Genomic DNA, 23,399 nt, shown 5'->3' with positions numbered 1-23,399 from the left:
ATGAGTTCAAATTATAGTAACAACTGAAACCAGTTGAAAAATAAGTGAGGTCATTCCAATCATCACAAAATAAAAAGTAATACTCCGCATGTTAATATTTCTCTTTATAAAAAGAACAAATAATCAAAATAAATCGAATGATTGAATCACCACAATCAAAACAATAAAATAAAAAACCATCATTATTAATCCTATGCCTGTCTAAAATATAGATCCAATAATCAAAATAAATCCACTATAACAAAAAAAAAGTGAAGAATGGGCAAGAACGTCATTTCATTAACGCATTTACACAAACACATAAAATGATCATAATTCAACCTCTCTCACGCACGAACACACTTCTCTCTCACACACATCATTTGGCACCTTCCTCACTGCTCTTATGTGGTGGAAACACAGCCTGAAAAAACTAAGCAACTAAAATCTCGCTGCAGAGGAGATGGCGATGAAGCTGAACGCCATTCACTTTCCATCACCAAAATTCCCCTCTTTCGCTCTTCCTCCCGCCGCCAGCTGCCGGTCACCTAGATTCTTCATGGCTTCAACTCTTCGTTCTGGCTCTAAGTAAGCTGCAATTCCATTTTTTTACATTATAATATGAAAAAGCATTATTTTCTCCAAATGTGCTTTGAGCTCGCCGCAATTTTCTCTTCTTCTCCCCGTTGATGATTGGAATTTCTTTATTTTGCCTCAAATCTGCCGAATTCGCGCTGCTTAGAGCTTTAGATTCTCTGTTTAGATGTTTGAATTTCGCGTTTTTTGCTGTGATAACTTAAATTAACGAACTGTTTATTTGTTTCATATTATTCCACCATTTAATGTGCACTGCATTGGAAATATTTTTTCCTTTGCATAATATTCACAGACATTTATTGAATTATATGGTGGATTTAGTTGTTGCTTCCTTCATTTGGATTTTTTTTCCTTTTATAGCTTGAGTTGGTAGAGAGTAGTTGGTCCAGGACTCCAGATCCTCACTGCAGTCCTATTCAAATTGAATGTGCATTCATTTATGAGGAATGTGTTATTCAATTTATTTTGTTAGTTATGTATTTATTTCCAGTTTTTTTGTTGACTGATTACTTCCTTACATATTAATGTGGTCATATTCTTTGATTACGAAAACTTTTGTTGGAACTCATCTCCGAATCCGAGCTCATATCCATTGGCATATTAATGGTTTGTAGTTGTTTGGTTGTGTTGGATTTGAGTATGCATATTCATTATCCATGAACATTTGTGTGACAAAATTTTGGTCAAGTACATAATGCAATTACTTCTGCCTCTGCTTTACATCAATTTCACAAGTTTCTTTAGATGTTTTCCTTTCATTCAATTTGAAGTTCCTTGATGTCAAATCTTGCAGTGGGACCATTGATTCTAAATAATTCATAGTTGGCTCCTTAGGTTTTGTGTTTTGTATGACATCGTCATGTTTGTGCCATGTCGGCTTTTGAATATCGTGTTGTGATTTATGAGGTAACATGCCATCAATGCTGAAACTGCAAGATATTTTTAACCTTTGTAGGTACTTTTCTTGAGGACTCGTATGATATAATAGATAGATAGATATTGATGATATATGATCTAATTTTGAATTTGTGTGATAGTCGAATACTTGAATCCTTCATATGCTCAATAAAATGGTTTATCTATCTATTCATCTTATCACACAATGTGTCCCCTAATAGATGACGGAGTGCCTCCCCTGCCATGGAATCAAGAGTTGAAGTCACAGTTTTGTGTGCATTTTGCTGTCTCCCCCGATTATTGTAACCTGATAGTAAATACGTGATTTATGTATACTTTACTAGCTGTGGCCTTATAATAGTGACATGTCTTGTTTGATTAGCGTTTGTGGTTTGAAATGACAATATGCATTGGTGACGGAGTGAGAGTTGCTACTGATCTCGAGCGAATTTCTCATGGACAGGGAGCCCGTGATCGTTCTATTTTTATCCTTTTCTTGACTCCTTGTATAGCTCAGCTTGTTGACCGATGCTAGCAATGACTAGGGTAATTTTTTCTTATGGCATTGTTAACGCAAATGCTTTTGTACATTTGCAAAAAGATCTGTGGTAACGGGCTAGATTCATATTCTTGGAATTTTGCTACTTGAATCCATGTTAAAAATGTTGATAAAACGTCCAAATTTTGTTACAGGGAAGCTGAGACTGTGAAGAAGCCTTTTAGTCCACCCCGTGAGGTTCACGTTCAAGTCACACACTCGTTGCCTCCTCAAAAAGTCGAGATCTTCAAATCTATGGAAGGCTGGGCTGAGGAGAATATACTGGTTCACCTAAAACCTGTCGAGAAGTGTTGGCAGCCACAGGATTTCTTGCCAGATCCCACCTCTGATGGATTTCATGACCAGGTCAAGGAATTGAGAGAGAGAGCTAGGGAGATTCCCGATGATTATTTTGTCGTTCTGGTTGGAGACATGATCACTGAGGAAGCGCTTCCGACATACCAGACAATGCTCAACACCTTGGATGGCGTGAGGGATGAAACAGGGGCGAGCTCAACTCCTTGGGCAGTCTGGACGAGGGCATGGACTGCTGAGGAGAATAGGCACGGAGACCTTCTGAATAAGTATCTTTATCTCTCCGGAAGAGTAGATATGAAGCAAATCGAGAAGACTATCCAGTATCTGATCGGTTCGGGAATGGTAACTAACTTCGTCTTTCGTTTGTTTAAATCTATGAATTACTCTTCCTTGATTATCTACCTTTGCTTGTGAAATGTGTCAATCTGTGTAACGTTGTCCCTAAATTTGTGTAAGACCGTCTGATGGGTCAAGATCTAGATTGAGATCCGAATTATTTGACCGTATCATTAACATCTGTTAGACAGTCTCGTTTTACGTGCTCTGAAACTTTTTTCAGGACCCAAGGACGGAAAACAACCCGTACCTCGGATTCATCTACACGTCCTTCCAAGAAAGGGCAACGTTCGTTTCCCACGGAAACACAGCCCGGCATGCCAGGGATCACGGAGACATCAAGTTGGCTCAGATATGTGGCACTATTGCCTCGGATGAGAAGCGACACGAAACAGCATACACCAAGATAGTCGAGAAGTTGTTTGAAATCGACCCTGATGGCACCGTGCTAGCCTTCGCCGACATGATGAAGAAGAAAATCTCCATGCCCGCTCACTTGATGTTTGACGGCCGCGATGATAAACTCTTCGACCATTTCTCGGCCGTCGCCCAACGCCTCGGCGTCTACACAGCGAGAGACTATGCCGACATCCTAGAACACTTGGTTGCCCGATGGAAAGTTGAAAATATAACAGGGCTATCCGCGGATGGCCAGAAAGCTCAAGACTACGTCTGTGGATTGCCTCCGAGAATCAGACGGCTGGAGGAGAGAGCTCAAGGGAGGGCCAAGCAAGCCGGGAAGCTCCCGTTCAGCTGGATATACGACCGAGAAGTGCAACTTTGAATGCGACTTGCTTAAAACGAGCTCCTCAACGCACGATCCTCAGCTGGGTACGATTGCATCCGTCTGTATAAGTCACGCTTCGTGCGTGGTTTTGGTATTGTTGAGAGGATTGTGTAGACAGTAGATAGCAGTTTGTTGCGATATGTAGTGTTGCTAAATCTTGAAAAAGGAGCAGCTTTAGTAATGTTTGTGGTGTGGCTTTGTAAACTGCTGTTTCATGACAACTTTGGGAGCAGCATATCATTTTTGGTTGGCAATTGTAACTGTGCTATAAAATTTGCTCTTATTTTGTTCATTTTAATAGAGCTCCCTCAATGAGGGATCGACGCTCCAGATTATATCATCCAAAAATGAAATATACTATGCAACAAAACAACATTATTTTGGAAAAAATGACATCTTCATATTTTGAGTGTTAACTAGTACTACTATTAACTTGTCCGAATCGACATAGTTTTGTTGGCATATCATACTCAATTTTGCCACATAAGTTTCGATTACAAAAATGATTTTATTTTCTATTTCCAAAGACTTTAGAATTAACAACGAAACACTATGATTTAAACAACATACTCAAATTGATTAATTGAACACTAGTTTGTGCAAATAATTTTAATTTTTAAAACACAAATTACAAATCTAAATTTCCAACTCCAAACAAAAATCTTCCTCCAACTGATAAGAACAACATAATCACACCAATAAACACGCAGTGACGGTGGTGGAGATAGTGATTAGAGATACAGAAATGGTCCAAAGCCTCAAAAATCTCTCTGTGCTTTCACAGTCTAAAACTCCAGAACGCAAAAAATTGCTCCTAGAGCCTTCTTCCTTGAGTTTAATCGATCACACTCCTAAATCGTTCGCTATCTTCAACTTGGATAATCATAAAATAAGTATTTATTGGAACAAACAACAAATGGATAATAATAAAACGCCTTTTTATTCGCCACCTTTATCCAGCCACGGCAATGGCGACGATACCGAATATTCCGTTGATTTCTCAGTATTCCGTCGAGAGATCGGAGCTCTGCTCCTTGAGTTTCTCCGCCGCCGTGCGATCTCTCGTTGCCAGGACTCTAGCTAGTGAGAATGCCGTTAGAATCGGCTATGGCGGTGGTAGGTGCGCTAATGCCGGAATTGTGTGTAGAGCGGCCTCGCTCCAGCGGCAAGCGGCGATTGAAGGTCTCAACATCGCTGAAGATGTTAGCCAGGTGTCAATTTCATCTCTCTCCTTCTCGTTGAGTCAAATTGTGTTTGTGGAAATTCGTTGCACTTGTAGCTATAGTTCGTCGGATTAGTTTATCGTCTCCAGATACATTTAATCCAGTGTGTTTGAACTTTGAAGCTGAAGAATCATGCTTGATTGAAACTGAGATTGTTAGTTTCATTCCTTTGTTTTGGAAATTGAGGCGAGTTTGTTTCTTTTAGTCCTTTCTATTCCTAAATTTGCAATTTTAAAATCATACCAATATAGGCTAAAACAGTTGGATTTGAAGCATCATTTAGCTGAGATATGGTAGGGAGGGATAAATTAGGTGAAATTTTTTTGTTTAATTTGGAGAAATTTGGATGATGTTGAAGTTCTGTTGATTAGTTTCCAACTTGTGTTTGTTTACAGCTTATTGGGAAGACACCAATGGTTTACTTAAACAAAATTGTAAAAGGCTGTGTTGCAAAAGTAGCTGCCAAGCTTGAGATTATGGAGCCATGCCGCAGTGTCAAGGATCGGTCAGCAATTTCACTCTTCGTATTCAGATTTCGTATACATGGCTTGAACAATATCACTTTGTCTTTGATCGAAAGTTGTTAGCTGAATTTTCTTCCATTCCCTCGGTTATAACATGACAAAACATTTTTGAAGCATATATTGTTTGAGAGTTGATCGATGTATAAACATGAAAATCTGTGGCCGTGTCTTGCTTCCAGGATAGGATACAGTATGCTAATTGATGCTGAGAAAAGAGGCCTTATAACTCCTGGAAAGGTATAATATGAATCTTTGTTTTCCACTGTTAAGTTTGTTCTGTTGATTATTTTTGTAACATTGTATGCTTTGTTCTTACTTCGAAATTCGACTATATTCTAGACTATTTTGGTTGAATCTACAAGTGGAAATACTGGAATTGGCATTGCCCATCTGGCTTCCTTTAAAGGATACAAGCTCATTTTTACAATGCCGGAGTCCATGTCTCTTGAGAGGAAAGTTCTCTTGAAAGCTTTTGGAGCTAAGCTTGTTTTAACTGAAGCATCCAAAGGCTTGATTGGAGCTCTTCGAAAAGCTGAAGAGATATTGCATAGCACTCCAAATGCTTATATGCTTGGACAGCCTGACAACCCTGCAAACCCTCAGGTTTCGTCTTTGCAACCTGTTGACTGTTTTCTTCTTTTATTATGCATTTCATTGTTTAATTTCTTGCCATTTGTCACGCTGTGTTCATTAGATCATTTAGCGTGGGTGTGTATGATTTTTTCAGATTCACTATGAAACCACTGGCCCGGAGATATGGGAAGATACAAAAGGCAAGGTGGACATACTTGTTGCAGGGATAGGCACCGGTGGGACTATTTCGGGCACTGGTCGTTACCTCAAAAAATGCAATCCTAACGTCAAGGTAGCTTATTTTCAAATATTTGTTTTCCTTTCAAATGATCTGTACGTGAAGATATTGTTCATTCAGCATTGTTTTAATTCTCTAATGCATCAATTCATTGCCTTCCCCTGTTGAATTAGGCTATCGGCGTGGAACCAGCGGAAAGTAATATACTAACAGGTGGCGAGCCCGGTAAGGTTACAGTCTCTCTAGACTATACATAGCTCTGTCAATCGACAAGGTTAAAGTAGTCCTTTCTCTAACGTATGGAATTTGAATCTGAAGGTCATCACGAAATTCAAGGGATTGGAGCTGGTTTTATACAGAAGAATTTAGATCTACAAATCGTTGATGAAGTTATAGCGGTCTGCTTCTTTACCCCTGCCATTTTCCTACACTTGATATACTGATATACGGGTGCCAAGTAGCTGTGTGATTTTGTCTGTTGATCTAAATGAATTTAATTCACTAACGAATCAGATCTCATTTTCTTGTCACTTGAAAATGAATTTGTGTTCTTTTACCGTTGCTAGATATCAAGCGATGAAGCATTAGAAACCGCAAGGCAACTGGCTCTTCAAGAAGGGCTACTGGTTAGTGTTTGCTTGTTATGTTAGCCAAACTATAAGTTCGTTAGTTACTTTACATATCTCTAGAAGTGAAGTCACAAAGATTATGATATAGAGCACGGTTTTTTTTGAATATTTGATTCGAAACAGGTGGGTATTTCTTCCGGAGCAGCAGCAGCTGCTGCTATAAGGGTAGCAAAGAGACCTGAAAATGCAGGAAAACTTATCACGGTATGTCAGTTTTGGTGTTTGTCTTGCCCCATATAAGTATACGATTCCACGGGTTTTATTTTTCTTCGGAACTCTTCTAAGACTTATAATACACTCGCAGGTTGTGTTTCCCAGCTTCGGGGAGAGGTACTTGTCCTCAGTTCTTTTCAAGTCCATACGGGAAGAATGCATGACGATGCAACCGGAAGAATAAATTTCATCGCTTCACGGGCTCTCGTCCACAGCTCATCCTCATCACTTACTAGCAACAGGGGACACAAGATTTTGATTTTGTTGTATATATGTATTTAAAGAATCTATAGTTGAATGCTGTGGATTTCTGTTAAACATTGATGGAAATTTTGAGCTTTAACATCTTGATTGATGATTGTAACCAAATGTTGTATACATGTTTTCCAGTTGTGTAATCACACAATGAAATAAATCGGTGATTTATCCAAATTAATATGAAATGCTATCAATCTATGGTACTTCTGCAGTTTTCATATTTAATACTCTCTATTAAATGTGTAATATCATATTTTATTATTATAAAATTAATATTCAGAATGAAGTTTATATTTCAATTGCTTTTTCTACTCATTTTACTTATATTTTTTTAATCGTGTCAAGTCAAGAAAAACTAGCTAAATGTCGAATTTGGTTTTGATCGGCTCATTTATTGGTCACATTGATTCATTGTGAAACTTACAACAGATTAAACAAATTATTAGGATCTTCTGACAGAATAAAATCTTTAATTTTAATGGTTTGTATTCGACTACACAAAATCCAAATAAATTTTAATATATGAGCGTGTTTGAAGATGAACACATCATTCCCACCTTCGAATATTTAAAAATTCGAACTCGGTAAAGTCGCAAAATAATATTTAATTTTTCACATTGTCTTGGAATCTCGTGTCTTTTAATAGGGAAAAAATATAAATAATTAATGAAATCAATCACTGTGTAATTAGGCAGCACATGTTTAATCACTTTTAGTTAGACAATTACTAGTCCCCTAATCTAAGTGGCTCACATAATCAAACACCAATTCTCTGTAATTTTTAATGTGTCACGCCCAATTAGTAACTGGTCCCTGATCTAAGTAGCCCCTATAGTAAAATATAGTATTACTCTTATTAATGTCACACCCACGAATAAAGCATGAGATAAAAAATTAAATATAGTTATATATTGTAGCATTTGACAGTTAATTTATCTTTTACTAGAATCAGGACCACATACTTTTGTATACCTAACTAACATATCATCTTATAATTCTATACCGTATAATTATTCTATAACAAAGATTAAATAAGAGTTGTGTTTGCTTTCTTTATGGAGTTTGCTTTATTTTTTTGAGTTTCAAAAGTTTGGGAGATGTGGCAATCTATGTTGGAATTGCACCATCTAATAAACCAAAGTGTTATGATATATTTCGGCGGGATGGGTGCTGCTCATTTGCTTTATCGTATAATAATTTTGGATTTTGCATTTTTTTTAAATAATATTGTTTTTTTATGGTTTTTGTTTATAATTGTTTCTGTATTGTACTATTTTATTCTGATGTTTGCCAATTTTTTACTCTTGGTGTTTTGTTTAAATTAAAAAAAATACTAGGTCTCCAAAAATATAATTGAATACGATGGTGTGGAAGTCATTAAGTCATTTTATCTTGTCACTGTAATTGTCATTTATCATAATTTTTTATATTTGTATAACAACTCTATTTATGTGGTAGAATGGGAAAATGGATAAATAGAAGCGACAAGATAACAATTCTAAGAAAATAAGTGCTACAAAGTGCCAAAGTTTCAGCTATTATTATAAACTAATCTCAAGAAAAAAGCACGTAATCACATTTAAAGGTATATAATATAAATTTAGATAAAAAAATAATGTAACAAAATTATTTGTATGAAGAAAGTTATCCTAATTATAGATAGAACCATGATTATTGACTAATTCAAAGTCATAGAGTTCGGAAACATGATGTAAACTTATAATGTATGTGTGTAATTAAATTCAAACGATGTTAGGTTGGATTAAATAATTCTCATGTGCATCTAATTAAATCTTACATTATAAATTAATTTATTAGAGTATTTCATAAAAATAATTGCCATGCACTCTATCGAGTCTCATGCATTACTTACTATAATACGTTAATTATTCACATGCACATGACTTTTGAATTTCTGATATTATGCAGCTGTTAATATTTAAATATAATTGTTTAGTTCATATTCAAATATGGCGTCATCGATCTCATCCCTTTGAAACAAACAAGTCTCAATTGAAAAGAAAAACTTTTTCGTTAATACTTAAAAATTAATTAACCTTAGTATTTTGGTGTTTGTGGAGAGGAACATGTAGGCCGTCATGCTTTCTCACTTTCACTATTTTTTATTTACTATCCTTAATTTCAATTGTATATACTTTTATGTTAAATTTAATTGTTTAGCATCGATCCAAAATTAAATTTAAAATAAAAAAATTGTGCATAGATCTCGAAAATTACCGCAGGGCCGTACAATATTCAACCCGATTACTAATTCAATTAATTATGATTTTGTTTTTCTTTATATTACTTGACATACACATATTAATTGATTAATTAACTTATGTTTGGTTGTGACTTATGAAGATTCCAAGCCACAATATATTTTCAAGCTTTTCAGACTGTGCTTTCCTCATGAATATTTTATGTCACACACATTATCTTCCAGCAGCATGTTACATTAATTAAAATATTTCTTATCGATTTGTATATAAATACATAAGTGTTCATTTCCTGTTTCATTCAATTTTTTCAATAGTATCTATCACTTGCAAAGTCTTTCAATATGTCGAATAAAGAGGATGCAAACACCATCATTGTTTCTCCAATTTACCATCCTATATCAAGGTACGTCTTCACACGAGATTCTCTATTTTTTTCTCGATTAAGTAAAATACTCAGAGTCAGTGAAGATGGCGAGCAAGAAAGTTCGAACTATACGAAATCCCCCAAAAAAGTTCAACATTTTGAATTGTCTATGTATTGTTAGCTTGCTATTTTTTTTGGCAAGTAAAACTCTGAAAATGAAATATGATTAGTAATTTACAATATTTACTACTATTATTCATGTATTTTAGAAGAATTTTTTTTTTTGAATTGATGTTCTATATATAGGTGGTGGTCGAAGGAGACTGTAGCGATAGTGACTGGAGCTAACAAGGGCATCGGGTTCGCCCTAGTTAGGCGGCTGGCGGAGCTAGGGCTGACGGTGGTTCTCACAGCAAGAGACACCGGTCGCGGCCTAGCGGCGGTTGAAGCATTGAAGAATGAAGGCTTACATGTTCATTTTAGTTGCCTTGATATTTCTAACCAATATTCGATTGAAAAATTTGTGACATGGTTTCAACAAGCTTTTGGTGTTGTGGATATACTGGTGAGTTCTTTGGTGATTTTTTTTATTATAGTAAATTTTTTATTTATTTGTTATGTTCTTATAAAAATATGTACTACTAGTATTTTACAGTTTTTGGCTTACGTACAATAATTTTATTTATTTACGGGAGATTTTATAATAGTTATACTATTAAGTTATAAATTCTGATTTGGGTGTGGTAAACCGACCAAATAAATTAGAATATAAATTAATAGGAAAGAAGGTTGGAAGAAACAAAATTTCCATGTCATGAGTCAAAATGGCTAGTCGTATCCGGGTACTAATATATTTTTAGAATATTTATAGACTAAAATTGAATACTTCTTGTTTGGTGAATCTAAATTATGGTAGAGCTACTTAATAAATGATGGAAGTCAACTATGATTGGAAAATATAGCGATTTAATATTATCTATATATTCAAAAATAAATATTGAATGAAGTTAAAAATCATTTATTGATTAAATCCAAATTATTCTATACAAGTTTGGACCATTCCTAATTAGGAAAGTTGAATGACTTCGTCAAATTGATTCTCCTAGATAGGTCACTTCTTTGAATATGATAGATGAATGCATTAAACAATTAATGTAACAATACTCTTTTTGTACTACTAATAATCAACTACACTTCATTTCTTTTTTTCCTTTTGAAAAATGCAGAACTTGGCTTCATTTCTTTAATTCTTAGCAATAAAATTTGTAATTTAATGTTGGTACCATGAAAATAAATTTAATTTGTATATTTATTTATATTCAGATAAATAATGCTGCGGTGTCGTTCAACGAGCTATACGAGAATTCGGTGGAGCAGGCCGAGACGGTGGTGCGAACCAATTTCTATGGCCCGAAAATGCTGACAGAGGCCCTTCTGCCGCTCTTCCGTCGCCAAACCACGGCGGCGAGGATTCTCAATATCAGCTCAAGGCTTGGATTATTAAATGTGAGTATGAAATTAAGCTAATCATAATTAATGATATGTTAATTGAGATAGTAGTATATCATTTAGTATATAAAACTATTAATTGAGATAGTAGTATATCATTTAGTATATAAAACTCTAACAAAATATTGCGTGCAATGCTCGTAAAAGTTACTATAAAAGAAAATTATTCTCTTTTTTACGTTACTTTTTCTCCAATTTAACTATATATTATCATGTTTTCAAAATAACGATCAAATAGAAATCAATCACTTTAGCTAGCTAGGACGGGGAATATGTTATACTATATTTTGTATATGCATAATCCATGGGCACTGTTACTATTTAATACTAGTATACGTTTGTATTAGTATTTTTTTAATTGATTTGGTTTCATTCTAATACCTGAAAATTGTTATCGACCAAATTTTACAAATTATATAAAAACATAAAATTCAATTTGTTTATTTATTTATTTGATGTTATGAAAAAATCGATAAATCCAGTTTTGATTTTTATGTGGATCATGAGTAATGATTTAAATTTCAAATTAGCCCAATTTTCAAATAACTGCATCGAGTATTCTATTTCCATTTTTGTAACAACATAAATACAATTTGTCCCTTGCAGAAGCTCAAGAATCCCAAATTAAAAGCAATGCTTCTCGATGAAGAAAATCTATCAGAATCCCAAATAGAAGAAATGCTCAATTTATTCCTCAAAGATGTGAAAAATGGGACATGGAAAAGCAATGGATGGCCCCAAATTTGGACTGATTATGCAGTTTCTAAATTGGCTCTTAATTCATACTCCAAAATCTTGGCTAGACGTTATAAAGGAAATGATGAAGAGCAAATTAGTGTCAATTGCTTCTGCCCCGGCTTCACTCAGACCTCGATGACAGGTGGCAAGGGCTTGCACACGGCCGACACTGTTGCTGCGATCGGCGCCCGCCTCGCCTTGCTCCCGGTGGACGAGATGCCCACCGGGATGTTTTTTGTTATAGGGTCGAGTAACCCTATTTATTCCAAGTTGTGATGGGATATAATAGTATAGCTCTTAATTTGGTTTCTTTGAGTTTGTTATCCTAGTGTTGTGATTGGGGTTGTTATTCATGTGTGACATCCTATCTTTTGTTTAATTAGTGCAATTCTATAGTTTTATTATCGAACTTATTATTCTCTTAGTCTTTTATCAATCGTTTCATTTGAGATCATCACAAGTAAAATATAAAGGAACGTGAGTGCAAACTTTTTTTTGGGATGTGAATTACTCTTATGTTTTTGTATATTACTTTTATAATAAAATTAGTTAGTACAATGTAGTAAAACTTATTTATCATTAAATATTATCAAAGTCAAAAAAATTGCTTTAGTTTTGATTAAATAAATCAAGAAATTGTAAGGAAGAAAAGGATAGAACAAATGATATAAATTCGTAATAATTAGTATTGGGATATAGTGGTTTCATATTCAGAAATACCATAATAGTACTCCTCAATTAGGGAGAAGTAATTCAAAAGATGTCGATTTTTCATATATAAATGTAATTAAAGGGAAAATTGTTGAAATTCCAATAAAAATTTAATTTTTCTTTTTGCTCAAAATCCACATAAAATATTACATAGTACATGTCACCGTTGAGCTGAGATCAACTTTTCACGCTCCCAAAGAATCTGGAGAGCGGCAAAGGCCCGTTAGCGTCTTCATTTTCACTGCTCGAGTGCTTTGATCTTGAACGCCGCTTCTTCTCTTTCTTGCTCCACCTTGACCTCGACTTTGATCGCTTTGACTCTCTCTCGTCATCATCACTGCTCGATGTTTCTGATGACGAGCTTGAACTGGAATCCGAAGATCTCTTCGAACGCTGAAATTGACATGCCGTGTGCAATTGATTACAATTAGCATTCGTAATGAGGTACTGCAAATACTTTTTCTAAAAGAAGCTCGACCTTCATTGATAGTTCAAGCAACTAGAATAATATTGTTATAAAATCAGAACGAACCTAAACGTTGAGAAGAAAATTGAGATGGCAGTTTCTAAAGGCGAAGAACGAACCTAAACAAAAGGGGGTCGAGAGAAGGATGATATGATGCAAATTGAAGTATCCATTCAGTCAGAAAAGCCATATTGTTGGTCGAACTCTAGGTCTAAGAAGTGGAAAGACTAGTTCGAAGAGTTCTAGCAGTGGACAGTGCGTAATCCCCTATACGTTCCTTCATCAATTGAGTGTTTTATCTATCTCGTATTGTTAATTTTATGGTGCCCTTTTTAATAAAAAATAGAATTATAAGCCACGGAAGCATCATTGCGAACCATAAATTTATACCATCAATTAAGCCTAAAGTTTGAATATCTAAATGGGAAGTATGGTAATGCACCTTTCGCTTCTTGCTGCTGTGTTTCTTTGAATCTTTGTCCTTCTTATCTGCAAAAACAGTACAGATAACATAAAGAGCTAGTTTTGTTTATAGGCAAAAAAATCATTGGCCACTCAAAAAATTACCCCTTTTGAGCTTGGATTTGCTGCTGGAGTGGTTTTTCCCTTGTGCAAGTTTACGTGATCTTTCAGCGTCTAGCTGAGCTCTATACTCTCTCATCATCTTGTCTTTATCCGCTTCCAACTCTCCCCTTCTCATTTCTTCCTCCTAGCAAATACATCGTTAGAATCTGATATATTTATGCAAACAGGCCAGCACTGTTTAAAGCATGAATCAAGTAAAAATACAGAATATGGTCGACCGAGTTACAATTTGCAATGAAGCTTGGTTTGAGCCCACAAAGTGTTCAGCAAAAAGGGGATCAGGATTATGAAAGACACGAAAAAAATGCAAGCCTAAAAGCAAATAATCATAAATAACCTTTTGCTTCTTCTTGTACTCCTCCCAAGTAATTGTATGAGAAGTTTTGAGACTTGCCAAACGAGCAGCATGCCATTCTGGTGAATGAAATGAACCATCCACCTGCGACAGTCCTCATCAGAAAAGTACAGCCGAAATACATTGAAGTAGCAGCAGCAAAAGGAAGAATAACACTACAAATTCGTCCGGCAACAACCAAATATCTCGATCAATTCCAGTCTACTGAGGTACTAACTAGCACTAGAAATGTGAAATCTTCCTTTGAATGTCGGACGATGTTTAAAACTGAAGAACCGGAAGCCTCAAAAATAACATTGCACTGCTAATATCAAGTCAAATTACCCTCTTTGTTCCAATAATACATTGCACATCCGACAACATTATCAATTTTCCACATATAGCATTCCAACTTAAATCATATCAACAGAGGCACAAAGCTTCCTCATTACCAATACCAAAAGTAAGTAGCTAGTATGTAGTGTTTTTCTTCTCTTTCCACTCGATCAAGCTCATCATAGATGGATGTTAACAGTTAACAAACTCATCAACATTAACAAAGAACACCCCAAATCAGAATCAGATTTATCCTAATTTTTTCTTCAGCACAACCTCAACTGAGCAAGAGCCAATGCCCATAGCTTCATGATTTCCAAAACCCTAACAATCCCCCCAAAACACTAAATTCTAATCTGTCCAGCTCATATCAGTTCTAAAACACTCTTTCTAAGCAACAAGTTTACAACTACACATTGTCATCCTAAATCCTCCAAATTCAATTTAATTCATTCATTCAATTAAGTAATTAACTCATTAAGCATATCACAAATCATCATGAAGTTTAGCATCTCCGTCAACTAACCTCCCTAAATTGAACATCTTATATGGAAAATTAATAATAAGCGCTACAGAATACAGTATGAAAGGGTACGAACCATGCCATCTTCGACCTCATCCGGCGCGGCGGAGCTCGAGCCAAGCCGAGATCTTTGCATCGCTTTGTACGCTTGATTTTTCCCCATTTCTCGAGATAGTAAATTCTAAAATTTTATCTAACAATTTTCGAGAAGAATTTCGATACGAGATTCATGAAACAGGCAGCGAATCCGAATAATTAAATTCATTCCATTGATTTATGGAGAATTATTGAGGATGAAAATGGTGGTTTTGTTGTTTGTGCGAACTTGTGAGGTTGAGGAAGGGTTGGAATTTGTGGCAGATTTAATAATTAATACTACTAGCATTAATATTTCGAAATTTATTGGTTAGAATTTGAGACGTTCAAAATATTTTTAGATTAATTAATTATGAAATGATGGAATAGTAATTTCATGATACATTTTATTTAATAAATATTATTTTTAAAATTTGTTTTTAATTTTTTTTGTCATCTAAATATACAATTCATGTCAACTACACACATATAATGTCAACTACATATACAATTCATGTCAACTATACACATATAATATCAACTATAAGTTGTTGACATTTGATGTGCATTCTATTGACGATAATACCCCCGAATTAACATAATCTACTTGCAGTTGACATTTGATGTGCATGCTATTGACGATAATACCCCCGAATTAACATAATCTACTTGCAGTTGACATTTTAAAAATGTTATGGATAATTAACTGAAAATGCATCTCAATTTTCAATTAAGCTAAAAAATCTCAACTTAACATGACCATATATTTTACTATATGATTCGTGAGCACCAGTGCACCACTCCCACACACACATTTAATACATTGAGTTTAATCTCAACACTTGAAAATTGGTTATTACATTATTATTTTATTAATTAATTGTACAAATTACATAGAAATAAAAGCCATTTTATCTATGTATAAATATAGAAATGTAAAATAAAATAACTAACATAAACAAAACTAAACAGGAGCAATATTAAAGTGACATATACAAATAAAAGAATTGTACCATAATGATTTAATCATTCCATATATTTAAGCGTAATCACATTTTTCAAATTTTCAAGAACTCGAGAAAAGAATAATATTTTTTTCAGAAACGCCCTTTTAAACAATTTATTTTGGTGGACAAAGATTCGACTAATGGGCTTCCACAATATTTGGGTACATCGGAATATAATATTGGGCTTACAATAATTGATAGGAAAGCGTTTTGGGCCAAAAATATGAAATATAGCTTAGTGGAGTATAATTTTCATAAAACTATTAAGCCTAGTCACACAAGCTTATCTTAGTAAATATACATAAATGAATAATTATTAGTAATGTTATAATACTATTTAATTGTTATGTTTTAATTCGAAAAGAAAATTCTAAAAAAACAGGTGGGCATTCATAATTCGACTATTTAACATTATAGTTTATCGGAAGATGACTTGAGCTCAATTAAATTATAATTATATGAATATGTGAAATGTAACAAATAGATTCCATCAAAATTTGAAATACTATTGAAAACAAAAAATAACTTTAGATTTTTTGACAAAAATTGGCAAAGGCTGAAGTTTGGTTTAAGTATCCAAATGTTGTCAAATAATTGTAATCATTGATTATAGTAGTTGCATAATGTTAAAAGAAAAGCTAATAACCTTAAAGGCCACATTTACATTCCAGATACAAAATGTATGGCTAAAATTTGACTTAAAAGTTCAAATTTTGTCAGACTATTGTAATCCTTGATTATTGCAAAAGAGAACAAAAAGTGTTAGAATTCAAATATAATGATTGCAAAATACTATAAAGTTGAATATGTAATGGTATCTTAATAGCTTTTCAAATTAAAGATTTATGTCTTTCAAAAAGAATGTACCATAATTGCATGAGTGCTCCAAAAAAGTAATCCATGCACAATTAGCAAGATGTCTCATTTATGAAAAAGTAATTGTATATTAAATGAGTAAAGATAAACAATCCCACTATGACTGCTCACAGTAGATTATATTTTTGGATTTTAATTTTGTAAATTAAAATTTTAAATTGCTAAAATAAATCAATTAATTATATTTCATATTAGTAAAATTTATTAATTTATATATTTGTAAAAATAAACTTATACTATGACTAGTTCTTTCTAAATATAGCCCCATCATTCTCACTATATTTTTTTTATATCTTTTTTCTATCAATTATTATATTCTTCAATAGACGAGAAAGGCTGAGCTATGATATTTTGTAATTATTAGGTATTGATTGTGAGAGACAAAATACTAAAACTTGATAACTTTAAAGAATATGTCATGCTATTTAATTGGCCTTGAGCGGCGATAGTATACGTGGAGTAAAAAAGTATATGTATCAAAATTTCATTGTAATAAATGAAAAACAAATATATTAGTGTGTACATTTGGAAAGCACACCATGTCCCTATAATTGTAATTGTCACGCAATGTACAAGAATAATAGTAATTCGTTTAGATTAATTCTTATTTAAATTGACAAAAGTAATCAACCTAATTATACTATGAAAAGTTTATGGATTAACTAGAGTTTGCGCTTTTGTAGGCAACCACACCCTCGATTGAAAAACGTTTTTATATTATATAGATATTTATTTATCATCACTTGAATAGGTTTTGGTTCATGAAATTGGAATTAAATTTGAATCAAAATTCTACGAAATCGAATTTTAAGGAATTGAATTATAATTTTATTCCAAATAATTTGTTCGGTAAAAATGAATATTATTGATATGATGTGTGTGTAGTGTGTGCAATGTGTGAAATTGAATGAGAAGAATTGTAATTATAATTTAATTCCAAATCCAAATAATTTGTGATTATGAATACTGAAGTTAAAATTGAAGGTTCACGTTCTAGTTCCACATACTCAATTATTCCCTATGTCCCAGCCTAAGTTAGACGTATTCCTTTTTGGTACGTCCCAACCTAAATGAGACGTTTCTTTTTTTGGCAACAATCAACTCACTCCCCTCTCCTACTTTATCCTCTTATCTCGCCTACTTTTTTATTCTCTCTTACTTTATTCTCTTTTTATCTTTCTTACTTTACTATTTCTTTTACTTTACCATTAATAATTTAATTCATCAAATACCACTACCTAAATTCTCTTGCCAAAATTGAAACGTCTCGCTTAGGCCGGGACAGAAGGAGTACATGAGACCGAACGTAGCTAATAAGTATTTACCAAATTGTTAAGATGAATAAAATGCAACTGAACATAGTATACAACCTCTCTACCTTAAAACATTGTCTATGAATAACATGTTATTTTATTTTTGATAGTTACTTCATTGCTACTCATTATATTTAATTTATATTAACTCCATTAACATGTTTAGATAAAAAAGTGCACTTCTTAAATAATCCCTAATTATTGCGTTTTTACGCAGATATACTTATGCACATGGCCCTAGAAAAATAAATTAAAAAGTTATCCATAAGCTTAAAATATAATCTCATATGAGATCTTTTTTTAGTGTCGAGCGAGTGAATATAGAAAAGTGTGTGTGAGAGAAAATAGAGAATAAATGATACTCATTTCGTCCCAATTTAAGAGTGCATTTTATTATGGCATGACTGCACGAGTTTTAAGAAATAGTTGAAATGTGTAATAAAAGAGTATTGTTGTAACTTGTAAATTCACAGATTAAGCAGGATTTTTTTTAGAGATCGCGTGCATACAAACGCAATTGTTCATGGATCATTTATGAAGCTCAATCTTATATAAAAATTAGCATAACTCATACACTTAACTCATATTTACAATTAAATACTATAATTAAACCCAATATCCCTATTATAAATACATCCCTTCCGCGCACACAATAAACAAAGCGGGTATTAAATAAAAAAATAAATGTTAAATTTATAAACAACCTTCTTTCTTGACAAGATTTCAAGTTAGTACTTGTTCAACTTTTAAAACTAGATTAGTTTAATAACACTAAGATCACTAGCTCATAGAATTGGAACTTGTTTGTTTAATGGATTCGACAATATGAAATATATTTGGTAAATATGTAGTACGGAGTACTAATTTTATATACAATTAATATAAAACTATATATATACCTCTACTAGTTTATATATTATGCATAAAATATTTGTTTTTATTAGTAAATAATTAACAGAGAGTAGATAATGAAACCTTAAACTTGATGACAGAAGAAAAACAAGAAACTAAAAGAATTCAGAAATAAAGAGGAAATAATAAATCAAAAGACAAAGATAATGGCTATGCGACAAAGTAGAGTGAGGTCACATAGTAAACCCGTGAATTACGCTTTGCCACAGTGGAAATTAGAAGGCAACGGCCTTCAAATATACATCTGTCGTTAAATATTATTCATTTTATATAGATTTGAGTATTTTTCATTCTAAATATTTAATTCGAATGTCATTAATATTTTTATACTCGTAGATTTCAGTATGTCATATTACAATATTTTTATACATGACCTCGTAGGGGTGTTTGGTTTGCAAGATTGTATCCGATATTAAATATGTAGTGAGTTTGGTTTATGAGATTCAATACTACAACTCAATCCTAGATAAATAATCATGAGATAATTAGTCGAACTCTTATGACTAAAATATCATAAGTCACTCATAGATTATATCTTAATACTATTTTACATAGGAAACCGAACAACACCGTATATGATTAATATACTCCTTATTCACTTAATAAAATCAATAAGAGAACATTAACTATTGTTTTATTTTGTTTTATTTTATTTTATTTCATGGAATATTAACTAGTGATTTCATTAGTTTGAAATTGAGATCAATTTATTGCTACCTAACCTGTGGTAAGCATAATCTTTCTATGAATCATATCAAATGGTGCAATAATTATAATAATTAAATGGCAATGAACGAAAATGACATATTTTATAATGTTGGAAATTATACCTCACCATGAAAAATAAATGTTGTTGGCGCCGTAACTAACAATGTAACTAACAATATATATGCTGATGCAGTAGATTTATTCGAATATTTATTCTTTAATCCCAAATAGAGGCAATACGTAGCATTCTATTCTCTTATCAAATTTGATACGATTAAATTAATTGCTATGATAATCAAATAATACTGAAATACTATAGTACCACTATAACTTATTTTAATTAGAAAAAACAATAAAATGTGATAAAAGTGAGTAGAGATACCGCTGCTCTATGTGAGAAGCATGTAGCATAGTAAACAATTTCAAGAAAAAACCCAAACAAAATATTTTTGTATGTCTTGTTGTTGGCGAAGACAAAAACCCAAACCAGAAAAGGTGTGTTTTTTGAGCTCACAAATAACAAGGTTTTGGTGTGTGTTGTGTGTGAAATTGAAGAGCCATTTTCATGCTTTGATACCCCACAAATTGGCAGATTCACATTTTACAGTTCACAGCTTTGCTATAGCTGGCCATCACTTCTTTTTTTCACTGTTTCTATATATATATTCGTGCAGTGCAGATATGCTAATTCTTTTCATTTTTTATTCCTCTCACAAATACATTTTGATTTGACGTAGTATAAACTTGCCTCGTATATTGGCCAAATGGTAGGAAAAAGAAAAAATATAAATTATTTGCCAAATGCTTAGTCGCCGCAGTTTTAAAAATAAATCATAAAAATCTCGAATTACTGGTATATTGTAAATTTGGTGCACATCTATTTTAATTTGATGGCATAATCGAATTATTTATTAATTGTATTAAGAAATAAAATGAAGTACTATAATTCACGGGGAGTTCCATATTCATAAATATATTTTATATATTAAATTCGAAACTATTTCATTCAAATTAAACATATTAAAAATAATACTATATATTTTATAAAAAAATATTAAATAAAGAGTTATAAAAAATTCAAAAATATAAAATATCTTTGGAATATATTATAAATTGGTTAGCTTTACGAGTATATAAATAAATGACAATTTTTTTTCTTCGTTTGGATATGCGCAAGTTTTATCCTAAAATCATATTCAATGGTACTACAAAACTCATCACATTCTAGATTTTCGAACAAAATATATTCATTCTTATATTTACGGTAAAATAAATCAAAATTAATTTTTTAGATTTTGTGATATAAAAAGTAAATGAACGAAGAATATTCTTTTAAATTTGAGTTTAATGTAAATAATTAAAATAAAATAATAGTTTTATGGTTTTTATACTAAAATAGATTTGAGAGGTGAAGCATAATTTAGACCATTGAATTTGTGATCTAATAATTTATATAGTTTTTATTTATGTACTATGGGAATAATTATAATTGGATTGTATTCCACCCATGTATATAAATATCAGTAAAGTTGAATATATAAAATTAGAATGGAACCAAGATTTTATTAAGATACCGACCTTCCCATTTCTGAATATATTTATACAATTAAGAGTCACATCTTTTTAACGGCATTAATAAATATTAAGAAAAAACACGAGTTTTAATAAATATTTAAAAAATAAGTAAAAAAAATAGGTATGTATTGATCTCATTTTTATATATATTAGTTTTAAATAAAATATAAGTAGAATGAATTAGTAAATTATGAGACCTTGAAGAACCGTATTTGTTTTTTTAGTTATTAACCATCTCTCCCATAAATAATACTCTCTCCTTCTCAATTATGATACTTTGAACAACTTTTTTAAATGTATTTGTTTTTTTAATTGTTAACCATCTTTCCCATAAATAATACTCTCACAGTCCCATAAAAATATATGCACTTTCTATTTTCGTCCGTCGCATAAAAATATGACATTTTCATTTAGAAAAAGTTGTCATCAACTCATTATTCATATACATTAATTTATTTACAATTAATACCGCTATATCTTATTATTACAACTCATTAAACACTAAAAATATATAGATCATAATATTCAATAGTATTACTTTAATTATCTATTTACACATCTTTTTTACTTTATTAATTGATTTATTAATTTTTCAATTAATTTTCATATAATTTCAAATGGACCAACCTTTTTTTTAGTAGTAATAATTTAAGTGGCATAATATAGCATAGGAATTAAAGGAGGTAGGGAGTGGGGTTGGTTGGGGTGTAGGGGGGGTACACTTCTATATATATAGATAGATAAGTTAAATTTGGCAGTAAAAGGCTGCAAATTCCAAGAGACAACATTTTGTGAATTGTCACATAAGATTTTAGACCTGTTGTAAAATCTAATCTTCATAATTCATTTACTATTACTCCACCATGAAGACTCTCCTTTTCTATACTTTCCTTACTAAGTTTCCATTATGTTATTAATTCAATCATAGTCTTACATATCCCTTTTTTTTTCTTCATGTTTTTAAGTGTGTGAGTATTTTACCCTCTGTGGATATGCAAAGTCTGTTAAATCAGTTATTTAATGATATTGAATATATATTGGATACCATTCGAAATATTATTTTTATTGAATTATTTATTTTATGAAACGCATGGATAAATTAATTTTCATCATATAAATAAAAATTTATTTGGAAACATAAGGTAATTGTCATAAAGAATACCAATATATAGTAGTACTTTACTTAGATATAATTACCAAAAGTGTATTAAATTTTATTATCCATGAGATTCTAGCCTCTAGGTGTACGATTTTTATAATTTAACGGTTCTAACTTAGGAGTATCATTTTGAACCGACACGAACTCTAAGAACTATACTATAAATTGAATAAGTACATAAATTGTAAAATTAGTTCAATATGACTTTCACTTTTAAATGAAGCATGAATAGATAACATTTAAGTTGAGAAGAGGATGCTTAGAGCATCCACTATATGCGGATGCTTTCAATCGCCCCGCCCCTTTTTTTTGTCCACAGTCCTACTTTTTTGTCCATAGCCCCAATTTTTTCCTCCACTGCCTCACTATAGGCGGACACTTCCAATAGCCCCAAAATTTTATAACCAATTTTTATTTTAATTTTAATTCAATTATAATAATTAATTAAATTTATCGGACTATACGTAATTATAAAAACACGGGTATAAGTGAAGAAATTAAAATTAAACACCACATTTTCGTTGTATTAAAGTGTGGGTAAAAGTATACAACGAAATATTATCCTATTAAACATCATAATAGTGTTCACACTGCACCGGCACCTCCCCTACGTGGTGGAATGTTTGGTGTGCAAATAATGAGAAGTGGAGGATGAGTATTTATAGATGTAATTTTCAAAAAAATTTAAAAAAAAATAAAAAAATCAAAGTGGGGCGGACGTCCATAGCCCAGCGCCCCACTATAGACCGCCCCACCCATCGCCCCATTTCGCCCCGCGGACCCCACCATCGCCCAGCGATCGCCCCGTAGGAGGCGAAGCCTCTACCGCCCCACCCTCGCCCCATTTTTCTTGTCCGCCACGGGGCGGACGTTCTC

At 32.5% G+C, this 23,399-nt stretch overlaps 4 protein-coding genes across 5 annotated transcripts; 3 read left to right on the top strand and 1 right to left on the bottom strand.

Annotated features, from left to right (window-relative positions):
* Positions 1-328: 328 nt before the first annotated feature.
* On the top strand, positions 329-3,744 carry LOC121777767 (stearoyl-[acyl-carrier-protein] 9-desaturase, chloroplastic). Its single transcript, XM_042175121.1, has 3 exons — positions 329-567; positions 2,167-2,671; positions 2,889-3,744. Exons 1-3 carry the CDS (start codon positions 443-445, stop codon positions 3,447-3,449), a joined length of 1,191 nt encoding a protein of 396 aa, XP_042031055.1. The 5' UTR covers positions 329-442; the 3' UTR covers positions 3,450-3,744.
* A 451-nt stretch (positions 3,745-4,195) lies between these two features.
* On the top strand, positions 4,196-7,284 carry LOC121777331 (cysteine synthase-like). Its single transcript, XM_042174554.1, has 10 exons — positions 4,196-4,663; positions 5,071-5,180; positions 5,379-5,436; positions 5,539-5,802; positions 5,927-6,064; positions 6,184-6,235; positions 6,329-6,408; positions 6,577-6,636; positions 6,763-6,843; positions 6,944-7,284. Exons 1-10 carry the CDS (start codon positions 4,421-4,423, stop codon positions 7,034-7,036), a joined length of 1,179 nt encoding a protein of 392 aa, XP_042030488.1. The 5' UTR covers positions 4,196-4,420; the 3' UTR covers positions 7,037-7,284.
* Positions 7,285-9,673: 2,389 nt separating this feature from the next.
* Positions 9,674-12,219, top strand: LOC121776992 ((+)-neomenthol dehydrogenase-like). The gene is made up of 4 exons (XM_042174124.1): positions 9,674-9,735; positions 10,003-10,261; positions 11,020-11,202; positions 11,812-12,219. Exons 1-4 carry the CDS (start codon positions 9,674-9,676, stop codon positions 12,217-12,219), a joined length of 912 nt encoding a protein of 303 aa, XP_042030058.1.
* A 487-nt stretch (positions 12,220-12,706) lies between these two features.
* LOC121777480 (protein FAM133-like) lies at positions 12,707-15,246 on the bottom strand. 2 transcript variants are annotated; one of them, XM_042174754.1, is made up of 5 exons: positions 14,975-15,246; positions 14,043-14,144; positions 13,688-13,829; positions 13,563-13,609; positions 12,707-13,047 (listed from the first exon to the last, which is right to left on the bottom strand). In XM_042174754.1, the coding sequence occupies exons 1-5, from the start codon at positions 15,059-15,061 to the stop codon at positions 12,832-12,834; spliced, it is 594 nt and encodes a 197-aa protein (XP_042030688.1). In that variant the 5' UTR covers positions 15,062-15,246; the 3' UTR covers positions 12,707-12,831. The 2 variants fall into 2 exon arrangements, with proteins under 2 accessions (XP_042030688.1, XP_042030689.1); XM_042174755.1 differs by lacking the exon at positions 14,975-15,246 and having other exon boundaries at positions 13,688-13,822; positions 14,043-14,968.
* Between the last annotated feature and the right edge of the window lie 8,153 nt (positions 15,247-23,399).

This window comes from Salvia splendens, chromosome 18 (genome assembly GCF_004379255.2).
Source record: "Salvia splendens isolate huo1 chromosome 18, SspV2, whole genome shotgun sequence".
Lineage (NCBI taxonomy): Eukaryota > Viridiplantae > Streptophyta > Magnoliopsida > Lamiales > Lamiaceae > Salvia > Salvia splendens.
The sequence above is the reverse complement of the archived record's forward strand: the minus strand, read 5'-3'. Positions and strand labels throughout refer to the sequence as shown.